Source organism: Protopterus annectens, chromosome 3.part0, assembly GCF_019279795.1.
Source record: "Protopterus annectens isolate FY-2018-M chromosome 3.part0, PAN1.0, whole genome shotgun sequence".
Taxonomy (NCBI): Eukaryota; Metazoa; Chordata; order Ceratodontiformes; family Protopteridae; genus Protopterus; species Protopterus annectens.
This window is the reverse complement of record NC_056731.1, coordinates 609,205,061-609,218,491: the sequence shown is the minus strand read 5'-3', so window position 1 is coordinate 609,218,491 and position 13,431 is coordinate 609,205,061. Positions and strand designations below refer to the sequence as shown.

The 13,431-nt window shown below is 42.2% G+C and overlaps 1 protein-coding gene across 1 annotated transcript in view; it reads left to right on the top strand.

Moving 5' to 3' along the window:
- LOC122796879 (collagen alpha-6(VI) chain-like) overlaps nucleotides 1–13,431 on the top strand; it is a 1,248,728-nt gene that overhangs the window by 874,533 nt on the left and 360,764 nt on the right. The window contains exon 25 of the mRNA XM_044065630.1: nucleotides 12,404–12,466. Within this exon, the coding sequence (XP_043921565.1) occupies nucleotides 12,404–12,466 (63 nt within the window). The remainder of the gene's footprint in view (nucleotides 1–12,403; nucleotides 12,467–13,431) is intronic.

Sequence of the window (13,431 nt, the reverse complement as noted above, 5' to 3'; positions counted from 1 at the left end):
GTCGAGTTGCCAGCCCGGCGCCCAACCTTCCACAGAAGACACACTCACACGCACACCTAGGCCAATTTAGAGTGTCCAATCCACCTGCAGCATGTCTTTGGGATGTGGGAGGAAACCGGAGCACCCGGAGGAAACCCACGCGACCACAGGGAGAACATGCAGACTCCGCACAGAAGGCACCCCAGCCGAGGATCGAACCGGAGAACCTCTTGCTGTGAGGCGGCAATGCTAACCACTGCACCACCGTGGCCGCCCGTCTGTATTATTGTCAGTAATGGTGATAATTGATTAATGGAAGGATTTGTAATGGGAGCAGAAAAAGATGACATTAGTTTTATTATGGGTAATCAAAAGTCTGTTTGCAGATGCTCAGAGGCATAGATTAGAAAAAGAATGTTGAAGCTGAGTTTGCAGACTTACGGGTCATTCGTTGTATTGAAGTAGGCAAATACCATCTGTATATAAAATGTTTAAATTCGACAAGTTATCTGGAAAAGCATTAATGAACAAAGAATATAGCAAAGGCCTCAAGACTGGGTCTTAGGTTCATAGTAGGCTATCTACCCTGGGGCATTTATAAGCCTAGCCCGATTGTGCTTGGCTTACGCCACCCCTTGATTTGAGTATGCTGTGCCCTTTTTAAAGTTTAGTTTACTGTGCCTCTTTCTAATAGTGACACAGAAGTAATCCCCGGGGCAAACCTACGATCCCCCATCCACTCATCAAGATTCTTCTTGAAGAGAGTCAGTGAGGTACTCTGCCTAACATGAATTGGAATTCTATTCCAGAGCGAAGGGAGCCTCTGGGTTATGAATCTGTCCCTCCAGCATGTTCTATTTATTTCTGTGCTGAGGTTCAAGTCCCTCGAGCGCATGGCTCTAAGGGATTTACATTTACTGAGGTGGAGCATGTCCATTAATTCTGGGTTGGATATAGCTTTATATGTCAGGCATAGTTCACCTCGAAGTAGGTGGTCTGCAACTGAGTAGAGCTGGAGTTTTTTTAACCGAGCAGCATATGGCATCTGTTTGAGTCCCTTGATCCTCCTGGTGAGGTACTTTTGGGGTCTTTCTAATTGCTGCAGGTATCGGGTAAGGTACATCCCAAAGGGAGCATTGTATTCTATGATGGGCCTGATGAGGGATGAATAAAGGGGCACGATTACCTCTCTTGATCTAGATGTGAATCCTTTCATGATGAGGTGGGCTATGTAAAAGGTCTTTCTAACCACTTTGACAATGTGGTTGTCAAAGGAGAGATTGCTATCAACTTGCGCCCCCAGATCCCTAATTACTTTCTCTGTACTTAATGGTAATTTGTGGGCACATTGTTTTTGCCAAAGGGTATGACTATACACTTTTTGGCATTTAGCTTTAGACCATGGCTCTGGCACCAGTTATCCGTCTCTGCGAGACCTTTTTGAAGGATGTTTGCGTCAGCTGGAGAGTCGATTATGGCGCCCAGTTTGCAGTCATCTGCGAACTTGGTAAGCCATAGTCCTCCCACATTGGCCTGTACCTCAGAAAAGTAAATACCGAACAAGAGAGGTCCCAGGACAGAACCTTGTGGGATGCCACTTGTGACCGGTTTCGAGTCTGACATGGCTCCAGCAACTCTGACTCTGTGGGTTCTGTCTTTGAGCCAGTTTGTGACCCATCTTGTGACATAGGGGTTTATATTTAGGCTGGATAGCTTATCTATGATGCCCGAGTGGGGTATTGTGTCAAATACCTTTGCGAGGTCCAGATAGGCTGTGTGGACTACCTTCCCTTCATCTATGGCCTTGGTGACTGTTTCAAAGAAGTCGACCAGGTTCAAAAGGCAGGATCTGCCCTTGACGAACCCAAATTGGGTAGGATCTAGTGTCCGTAGGTCCCCAATGTCTTTGTTTATGAGTTCCATGATGATCATCTCCATAGCCTTGCATACTAGGCTAGTCAGGCTTATGGGGCAATAGTTTCCAGGGTCCGCAGAGCCGCCACCTTTGTGGAGTGGGACCACTGTTGCTGTTTGCCATTCTTTGGGCACATATCCTGTAGTGAGGCTGAGATTGTACAGCAGTTTTACTTGAGGGATTAGTTCTTCTTGGAGTTCATGTAGGATGCAACCCGGGATGCCATCTGGTCCCATGGAAGCAGTGTTTTTTGCTTTGGAGAGGGCGACCTTCACCTGAGCATCAGAGATGTTTGGGAGGCTGCACTCTGCCGAGATAGATACTTGCTCTTTTGGGGGGGGGGGTGGAGAAGTTTGCACTGAATCTGTCTGCCAGGATATTGGCGATGTCTGTAGGTTTAAGTGTATTTTTTGTTGTTTAGAATCAACTCAGAACAAGTCTGGGAGTTGCATCCCAGGCTCCTAACATAACTGAAAAAAGCCTTATGATTGTCTTTAGTGTCCTGTGCAATTTTACTCTCGAAGCTGGCCTTGGAGGATTTTATGAGGGATCGTAATTTTTTGCTAGTACTGATCAGAGATGCCTTCCCTTTTAGGGATTTTGCTCTATCATGTAGTAGCTTCCTCCTTCTGTTGTACAGTTTATTTATGGCTGGGGTCCACCAGACTGGACGCCTGCCTTTGGATGATTGGGTCTTGATTTTGTTTGGGATAGCATGATCCATGCATTCCTGGAGATGTCCGTAGAATGCGTTTATATAGGATTCTGCAGTTTGGGCCATAGTTTCCACTGGCCCTGGGGCCTTGAAGGATTCCACTTCAGTTTTGAGAAGTGTGAAGTTCTTGAGAAGTTTTTCACTGTAGTTTTCTGGGCTGGGGGTGGGATCGGGATGTGGATATCCAGTGAAATGAATTTATGGTCTGATCTTACCAATGAGGGATATGGAATTTTCTTGAGGGACTCCACTATTTAGTGTGCCATAGGTATAAAGCAGGTTATTATAATGGACTTGAAAGGACCTCTTTGTAAGGCAGCTTTCAAACCATGAGATGGTATTTTGGCCAAAGTTAAATTTTCTTAGTTTGGATACAAGTATGTTTTGGCCCTCTGTGTCAAATGCCCTAGTCATGTCAATAAAGACTCAAGTTAATAAGTCCATCATTGATATTAATCTGTATATGGAGCTTGTTGAAGTGAAGGCATTTCTGAAGCAGTTTTGTCATATGGAAGGCCATAACTGTTAATGTGTTTGAGTAATTGTTTGTCAAGAATTTTCTCAAATGGTTTGGATAGAATTCAAAAAGTAAAGATGGGATGAAAAGCCTTAAGGGACATGGAGAGGGAACTTTTGGAAGAGAGAAGATTATAGATCGTTTAAAAGATGGTACAAAAATTCCAGAAGTAAGAGATAAATTGTAGATATAGGTAAGTGATTTTGTAATTGTATCTACTGCTCCCCTGAGGAAAGTTGGGTGGAGCAGGGTGAATTTTTAAAAAAAAGCATTTCAAGTTGTTTAGAAGGTTGTTGGTTTCTTTTACTGAAATTTGCCTAAATTAGAATACTGTAGCATATTCTGCGAGACAAAGTTGTGGTTTGGATTAATATTAGGAGAAGTGTGCTGGTAATTAGTGTGGTAAAATGAGTTTGTGATATTCTAATACAAGAGATGAGGAAAGATTTATATTCTTCTACAGGATTAATGGGAAAATTATAAGCTGTGCTCATCAGCTGTAAGAGATACATAAGCTATTGGGAACACCAGAGAGTTATTTAAGTTCCTTCCAAAGTTGTGTTAGGATTGCTTATATCTGCTATTTTTTTTCTTGCGTGTGTGTGTATAGATATATATATATATATATATATATATATATATATATATATATATATATATATATATATATATATATATACACATAAACAGACACAGATACACACACATTGCATTTCTCGCTTCCTTTACTCAGGACTTTATTTTAGTTTGACTTGTTTACTTCATCCAGTAGTATGCCATCTGCTCAGTAACAGTAGGTCATCATAACAGTGTTGAATGTCCTCTGCTGCAGCTTCATGTATTTCTGTGTACCAGACCTCTGCAGTCCCATGCTCATTTTGTTTAAAGTGCCAGTTATGTCCCATTTATTCTTTCATTGAAGAAACTAAGCAGTTTGTTGTTAAAAGTTTTTATCATCTACGTAGTCAGCTCATGACATTGGTCTGTTTATCTCTTTCTCTCTCTCTCTCCCTTCAGTTTCCCTTTACCAGCTGTTTATGTCTGTCTCTCATCTTTTTTCTCTTACTTTCTATCTATTCCATTTAGGTTCCCACCATCTAATTTGCTTGATATGTTTTCTTATGGATATTACTCTATACAGTGGCATACTTGACGGAGAAAATGTATCAGCATTATTTAGGATGGGAGGTGTCATACATTTCTCAGTAATGTGGGAGTAATATATTACCTTCATGTGGCTGTAACATTGTTCATCACTTCTCAACAAGCAACCCAGGTACTGGTGGAGTCGAAAAGGGAGGATTGGCATGAGCAGCTGATGCTGGCATGTCCATCCTGGAACAGAATGAGGTAGGAAGACCTGCTGCTGTACTGACACACACTGGATGTGGAAAGAACAGCAAGTATACCACTAGCAATTGACCCATAATGGTGAAATGCCTGCCAAGAGATTCATGCAGTAACAAGAGTTAGCCATGCTCTCCACTGAATATGTCTGGTGCCAGTGTTGTTGGCCAAAGCCACCAGATGCCACAGGGATCAATGGCTAGTACTGAACTATACTTGCATTATATAAAACTAATGAGACAATCAGATCATGGCATGGCTGATGGTTGTCAGGCAACAGTCAAAACAAGAATATAAAAATTCTAGGTTTTTGAAAAGCTGTAATAAATTCAAGGTGCCAAATTGAGCTCAAAGTCACTAACCATAGCAGCATGCAAAGGCTTTCAGGGATCACATTCATTGGTTAAAACATGCTAAACAAAGAAGTGACATCACTACATGATTTACATAGTATATATCACCAGTGATACTTCTGTGTCACAAATAACGGCTGACGTCTTCAGGCAGCAAGGAAGCTCACTGGTTAATATGTCTGCCTCTCAGCACCAAGTCCAGCAATGATATGCAGTCTCTTTGGGGAGTTTGCATGTGCTTCTCAAGTCTTTGCATTTTTCCCCTGCCCTCAGATTCCTTGCCATAGTTCACTAACATTCCTGTGAGTAGACTGCTTTAAATTGCTTATACACATTACATTTACTTTTTCCCTTATGTGTCATGGCAGAAAAGGGTCAGAGAAAGACCAGTTTACTGATGTGGTTAACAAATAAATTACATTAAGAAATAATTCTACGTGAATAAACTGATAATGTTGCTGCAGTATTACAAATAACTGAAGTAAAAGTAACTGAAACCTGGTTCAAGGCTCCAGAGAGCACCCCAGCACTACCAGGCTACAACTCGTACCACACATTTCGGCCACAGAACATGGACCGAAACACAAAAGGATGGGGTATATCCATATTCATCAAGGATACCTACACCTCCAGGTTAGTGGCGCAGCATGTTACCTCTGAGATCATCCATGTGCAACTAACATCGGGAAAATCTGCAATGCAAATTGTGGCCTGCTACAGATTACCCTCAATGACCCAGGACCACCACTCCACCTTTCTGGAGACAATGGAAAACATGAAGGTCCTACCGAACACCCTGATATTGGGTGATTTCAATTACCCTACCATTAACTGGGAAAACTACTCGAGTACAAACTCCCAGGCCCCAGCACTTCCTGGAATTCATCAAATCAAACACCCAGGATCAGCTGGTAAACTCCCCTACCAGAGGTGAAAACATATTGGACCTGGTCATCACAAACATGGGTGACAGGTGGCCCACACCGGAGGTCAACCCATCACTGGTTAGATCAGACCATAAACTAATCACTCTGGATGTCCACACCCCACCAACACCCCAACTAAGGAAATCACAGTAAAAAAACTTTTCTAAAGCAGACTTCACCTTACTTAAGACAGAGGTGGTAAGTTTCATAGCCACCACGCTAAAGGATAATGCTGCCCAAGATGCAGAAACCTTTACAAATGCATTCTATGAGCACCTACAAGGCTGCATGCATCGTACCATCCCTAGCAAAACCAAGACTCACTCCTCTAAGAGAAGGAAACCAGTCTGGTGGACCCCTGCCATAAACAGGCTATACAACAGGAGGAGGAAACTAGTTCAGAAAAAAAGCAAATCCCAAGAATGAAAGACATCCCTGATCAGTATCAGTAAGAAAAAAAGGTCCCTCATAAAATCATCCAAGGCTAACTTCAAAAGAAAAATAGTCAAAGATTCAAAAGATAACCACAAAGCCTTCTTTAGCTATGTTAAGAATCTAAGTGGCAACTCGCAGATATGCACTGAACTAGTGCAAAATAGCACAAAATATACTGAAGCTACTGATATTGCCAACATCCTGGCAGAAGATTCAGTGCAAACTTCACCCCCCCCTCACCCCCAAAAGCCCCACAACAGTACCGGAAAAGTGTAGTGTCCTGGAAATCACAGACGCACAGATGAAAATAGCCCCTTCAAAAGCCAAAACCACAGCGTCAATGGGGCCAGATGGTGTTCTAGGCTGTGTCTTGCACGAACTACAGAACGAACTAACCCCCCACCTAAACACTCTATTCAACCTCAGCCTGTCCACAGGCTAAGTGCCCATAGAATGGCGGACAGCAACGGTTATTCCACTCCACAAAGGAGGGGCCACAACTGACCCTCGTAACTATCTCCCCATAAGCCTCATTAGCCTGGTCTGCAAGGCTATGGAACGCATCATCATGGAACTCATTAACAAAGACATTGGGAACCTCCAAACACTTGACCCGATCCAGTTCGACTTTGTTAAGGGCAGATCATGCCTACTAAAGCTGGTTGACTTCTTTGAGACAGTCACCAAGGCCATAGATGAGGGAAAGGTTGTTCACACAGCCTACCTTATTTATTATTATTTATTTATTTATTTATTTAAATTTGTTGACCGGGAGTGTCTGACTGGATGTAGGTCCATTTTCAGCGGAGGCCCAGGGAGAAAAGCTCCACAGTTGAAATAAACAGACAGTATTTACATTGGATTACATAGTGATTAACAATTTACATAGCAATTTCTTACAACATATTTACAGATGAAGAACATAATACAACAGTAGACAACTAGAATCTTTATCTGTGAAGTGCATACCAGACATTAACAAATGTTACAAGAAGAAGAAGTTCGTGCTGTATAATAAGTACTGGCTTATGAGCATCTGAGCTTGCTATAATCAAGGTAGTTAGTGGAGTGGAAAGAAAGGTAGTGGTTGGATGGGGTGGATGATATTAGAGTGGGAGTTGCAAGGGCATAGCCAGCATGTTTTTAGTTGTGCTTTTAGTAAAGTTTTGAAGTGGGTGCATGATGGTATGGAGGTAATTGTGGGTGGGAGTGAGTTCCATAATTTGGCTATGGCACAAGAGAATAGTGCTTCACCAGCAGAGTTATTGGCTTTAGTGATCTGCAAGTGATTTTTGCTGCTGAATCTTAGTGGTCTGGTGGTGCGATAGGGTTGGAGTAGATTCTGGAGGGATGGGACATTTTGTGGATGGTTTACTAGTTTGTGGGCGAGTGAGAGTTGATACCATTGAAGGAGGTGAGGGAGTTCTAGCCAGCCCAGTTCAGCAAGTGAGAGACAGTGGTGACTACGGTAGGATGCCCCTGTGGCGAATTTGGTGATTTTGTTGTAGCAGGTCTCTAGTTTGTTTAGATCACATTGCCTTAGGTTGGTATATATATATTGGAGAGGCATAAAGTAGTGTGGAGATAAGGTGGGAATTTGCTATTGAAATCTTTGCTGCTTTGGTGAGAAATTGCTTATTTCTGTATAACGCTCCTAGTTTTTTGTGGACTTTTTTTATAGTCATGGATATGTGAATGTCAAATTTTAGTTTATTGTCTATTTCCACTCCTAGCAATTTGGTATGTTCAGTTGGGTATATAGTGGTGTTGTCTTTTGCTGTGATGTTAAAGTGAGAGTTGTTTTGAGTATGTTTGGTGGGTTGGAAGATGAGTAGTTTAGTTTTGTTTGGGTTGAGTATTAATCGGGCATCGGATAACCATGTTTCAACAGAGGAAAAGGCTTCCTGTGTGACTTTTTGCAGTTTTGGTAGGGACTGGGCTGAGCAGATGATGGTCGAGTGTTCTGCGTATTGTATGAGTGTGCCATATTTGGTGGCAGAGGCTAGATTATTGGTGTAAACTGAGAAGAGTAGGGGTCCAAGGATGGATCCTTGGGGAACCCCTATGGAGACAGGTAGTTGGGGAGATATGTCATTCTGCCATACAACGGATTGTTGGCGGTCAGACAGGTAACTCTGAAACCAGCTGGTGACCGATTGTGAGAAGGATAGGTTATTGAGGACAGAGATAAGTTGTTTGTGTGGGACCATGTCAAATGCTTTAGATAGGTCTAGGAAAGTAGCAGAGGAGAGAAAGCCATTGTTTTTATGCTGAAGGATAGTGTTAGTAAAGGAGAGTAAGGCAGTGGTGATGCTATGGTTTCCATGCTGAGTACTGGAAAGGAGGTTGTTAGTAAGGAGGTAGTCTGAGACCTGAGAGTGTATGCATCTCTCTAGTATTTTGGAGAGTGGAGAGAGAATAGCTATGGGGTGGTAATTGGTTAGTTCTGTGGGGGGTCCAAAATTGTGGAGGGGAATTATATGTGATACTTTCCACAGTGTGGGAATGTAACTTTCTGACAGAGATCAGTTAATCAAGATGGATACTGGGTAGGCCAGAGCATCAGCTGCGATTTGTAGGTATTCACTTGGGAGGCTGTCAGCTGCTAATTTGGTGGGTTTAAGTCTAGTTAAGAGTTTTTTTATGTTGGAGGTAGGTACAGGAGAAAAAGAGAAGGCAGTGGGGAGATTACTAGTTGAAGGTGTGGGTTGGAGGGGAGGGGGGTTGTGTTGTTTAGCTAGTGATAGTATGGTTTGGGTGAAGTGTGTGTTGAATGAGGAAGCAATATTTTCTGAGGAGTGAGGGATGTTAGGAGGGTGGGTACTGACTTTACCTGGGTGGAGGATGGAGTTTATGGAGGACCAGAATTGTTTGGGGCTGTGTTGTGAGGAGCCTAGGGCAGACTGGTAGTATTGGGATTTGTCCTGTTTTATCAGCTTTTTGACTCTATTGTGTAGTTCTATGAATTTCTGTCTAGCTGAGGAGGTTTTGGTTTTGTGCCAGTGTTCCCAGGCTTTATCCCTGTTTTTCATTTCTGACTTAGTGGTTTTCTGTAGCCATGGGGAGGGTTGTGCTTTGGTTCTGGAGAATCTTATGGGGGCATGGTAATTAAGGATGATCAGGAAGGTAGTATTAAAAAATTCAACTGCATCACCTAGACTGAGGTACTTTAGAGGATGCCAGTTACATTCTTTGAGGGATGAGATGAATGTGAGTGGGTTAAAGTTTAGTTTTTTATGTATTTGACGGTAGATGATAGGTTTAGCTTGGTATAGGTATTTTTTGAGTAGGAATGTTGGGGAGTGATCACTGAGGCTATCTGATAAGCAGCCTGTTTTATATATGACTGAGGGCTCTTACTGACTAGTATCCAATCCAGGGTAGTGTGCTTGGTGGAGTTTTTTTTTTATCCTGGCTGGTGACTGGACTAGTTGAGTGAAGCCATGAAGGTGTACATGATGGGTTGGATTGTTGCCAGAACTGGATTGCCAGTCAATATTGAAATCACCTAAGATGATAGTTTCTTGGGGGAGATGGTGGGTAGACCAGCTGAGGAGGTTTTCTAGGGGAGGGATGTTTTGGCCAGGTGGGAAGTAGCATCCAGTTATGTTGATGGTTTTGTTTTGGTTAATTTTGAGGTTGGTATATATTATTTCTTCATTGCCTATTTGTGGAGCTGATGATTTTAAGATCTGAATGTTTAGATGCTGTTTAAATATTATAGCTACACCACCTCCTTTTGTTTAGCGGTCTACTCTTAGTATGCCGTAACCTGTAGGGAGTATTTGCTCACTGGTAATGTGAGGTTTTAGCCAGGTTTCTGTCAGGATGACTATATCTGGGGAGTACAAGTCTATGGTGGCATGGAGTTCATGGACTTTGTTGGATATACTTCTAATATTTAGGCATAGTAGAAGGAAGTCACTTGCCTTTCTATTGGCTGTAATATGGGAGAAGTTGTGGTTTCTAGTCTGATTATGAAGATTGGGGTTGGAGATGGTAGGGCCAGGGTTGGGGTGGATGTCTCCACTTAGGGCTAATTTTGATAAGCATGATATTATTAGTTTTCTCAGTTTTTGAATGTGTTTGATTATAAGGGAAACATTATGATTGTGCTCTGTGGGTAATAGGTATGGTGGGAGGGTTACTATGTTAAGTTGTAGGGATGCTTTATGTTTGAGTAATATAGTTGGTAGAATATGTGGGGGGTGCATAGGGATGGTTCTTGAGCTGGTGGGAGGGGAGCTGAGTATGGGTGAGACATGGGTGGTGGTGTGAGTAGTAGTACAGTGGCAGTGGTTGAGTGGGGGAATGATGGAGCTTTGGTAGGATGTAAGATATGCAAGGAGAGTGCATGCAGTGAGCATAGGAAAGGTATGCTTGTACATGTTAGTTGAGGAGGTGTGATAGTAGTGGGAAGATGGAGGAGGTAGTGTTGGGTTAGTGCTGTGGTTGGCTATTAGAAAGATGGGAGGGGTTTGAGTGCAATAAAGGTGGGACCACCGGGGGCGGGAGGCAATAGGGGGCAGGGTGGGGAGCGGAGCAGGTACAGACCCTGATAGTTGCTCTTATGAGGGGCTGGAAACAATCACAAAGCAAAGACAAGTATGTGTTAAGAAACAATCACAATTGACCAAGGACTGCTCTGAAACTGTAAGTCATTTCTTACTTTCTCAGGTGGAAAACAGGATAACCTTGTATCAGTAGGCTACTGTGGTCATAGTTTAAATTTACAAACACACAGTATTGATCAGTTATGGATACTATTTGCTAATAGAAGGGAATAAGAGAAAGTGAAAGATGTGTGTGGGTGTGTGTGTGTGTGTGTGTGTGGGTGTGTGTGTGTGTGTGTGTGTGTGTGTGTGTGTGAGAGACCTCGTCAAGGCTTTTGACACCATTTCCCACTCGGGTATTACAGTAAAGCTCACCAGCCTGAACATAAACCCCTACGTCATGAGATGGGCTGACAACTGGCTTACAGACAGAACTCACACGTTAAGAATAGCGTACTCCAGGTCTGACTCTAAACCAGTCACAAGTGGTGTCCCGCAAGGCTCAGTCCTGGGACTCCTACTGTTCAGCATACACTTTTCAGAAGTACAGGCAAACACAGGAGGACTATGGCTAACCAGGTTTGCTGATGACTGCAAACTGGGAGCCATAATTGCCTCTCTGGCTGACAGGGACATCCTCCAAAAGGGCCTTACTGAGATGGATCACTGGTGTCAAAGAAATGGCCTCAAGCTAAATGCCAAAAAATGCATAGTCATCCTGTTTGGGAAAAACAAAACACCCACAAATTACCATATAGGTGGCAGCCCCTTAATACAGAAGAAGTAATAAGACATCTGGGGACCCAGGTAGATAGTAATCTCTCCTTTGACAAACATATTGCCAAAGTAGTTAGGAAATCCTTCTATGTGGCTCATCTAATTACTAAAGGGTTCGTATCTAGAAATAAGAGGTTATAGTGCCCTTCTACTCGTCACTCATCAGACCCATCATAGAGTACAATGTCCCATTTGGGATGTACCTCACAAGATACTTCCAACAGCTGGAGAGACCACAAAAGTACCTTACCAAGCGGATTACTGGCCTCAAACATATGTCCTATGCAGCCTGACTGTACTCAGTGGCATATCGCTTACTCAGAGGTAATCTCTGCCTGACTTACAAAGCCGTGTCCAACTCAAAATTGATGGACATGCTCCACCTAAAGAAATCAAAGTCACTGCGAGCCACGCGCTCTAGTGAGCTAAACTTCTCCACAACAATAAACAGAACATGCTGGAGGGATAGATTCCTGTCACAGAGACTCCCCATGCTTTGGAACAGAATTCCAAACTACATTAGGCAGAGCCCCTCACTAACACTCCTCAAGAGAAACCTTGACAAGTTGATGGGTAACAGAAAATACACCCCTGGGATCACTTCATTGGCTCTGCCTGACAGAGGATCAGTTAATTAATCAATGGGGCGGTGAAAGCCGACACACTCTGGCTAGGCTTAAAAATGCCCTCGGGCAGATAGCCTAATCCCTACCATGAACCTAGAATATGATTTATTTGCTCTGTATCATGGTCATCTTGATTAAATAATGTAAAATATCAAAATGCAGTACAATACAGAAACTCCAGCAAAGGCAGTTGCATTTGAATGAACTCTGAGCTGATCAAATACTTTTCTCCCCCAAGATAACTGAATTTTTTGTTACAGGGTGAAAATGGTGTAACTGGATTTCCAGGGGCAAAAGGAGCTCCAGGACCACATGGCATTCAGGTTGGTTCACTTTTTTTTGTTACTTTATTGAATTTTCTACATGCAGTTCATTGGTAGAACATGGATAAAATGTAGCTAGTTGCATTAGATCATGCTGTCTACAAAGACAGCATGACATCTTTTATTTGATTCATTTATAACACTTAGATGAGAGTAAGTGTTAGCATACATTGTGTGAAGTGTTAAAAATGTAAAGCATTGCCAGAGGGCATTAAAGCCCTGCCAAACTACCCATGTAGAAGTGAGAAACAAATCAGAAATAAAATGGAAAAACATAGTGAAAGTCGTACTGTCAACAGATCAGGAGTGGCTTCAGCCTGCATTTTCTGGCATAGTACTTCCCATGTGTAACTAAAACAACTAAAACCCTATCAAAATACCTAGCCTCCTTAACACTTACAAATTAGAAACTGGTAATAAAATAGTTTGAGTATGTGATATCAGAACATCTAAACACTGGTTTGAGCTTAATGAGACAAAACACCCAGGGCTGTAACAGCAAAAATGTAAGAACTACCATTTAGAACATAGGCATAACAATTTAATGATTATGTTAATAACTAAACTGCTCACTACTAGATGTTGGGTAGATAGATACATGATTGGTAAATTATACTTTGAAGAAAGCCTTGAAGTTTTATTATTGTGTTATGTTTCAGAACTAATTGGCATCTTTTCATACCTGGTGGGATAATGAATACCTAGGAAACTGGAAATACATTGTTTAGCACTGTTTAATGCAGCATAACAATAGTCAGAGAAAAAGTAGAATATGATAGAGATAGCCAAGGATATCCAAGTAGGAAGGAAGCAAAAAGGTCAAGTCTAATTAATAAAAAAATATTTATATTAATTTACAATGCATACCTCAGAAATAACAGAGTCACAGGAATGAGTAGACAAGTTGTAGGTCTTAAAATATTAGCAAAATGCACTTATCCATTCTGCAAAGTGAGGAAAGGGTG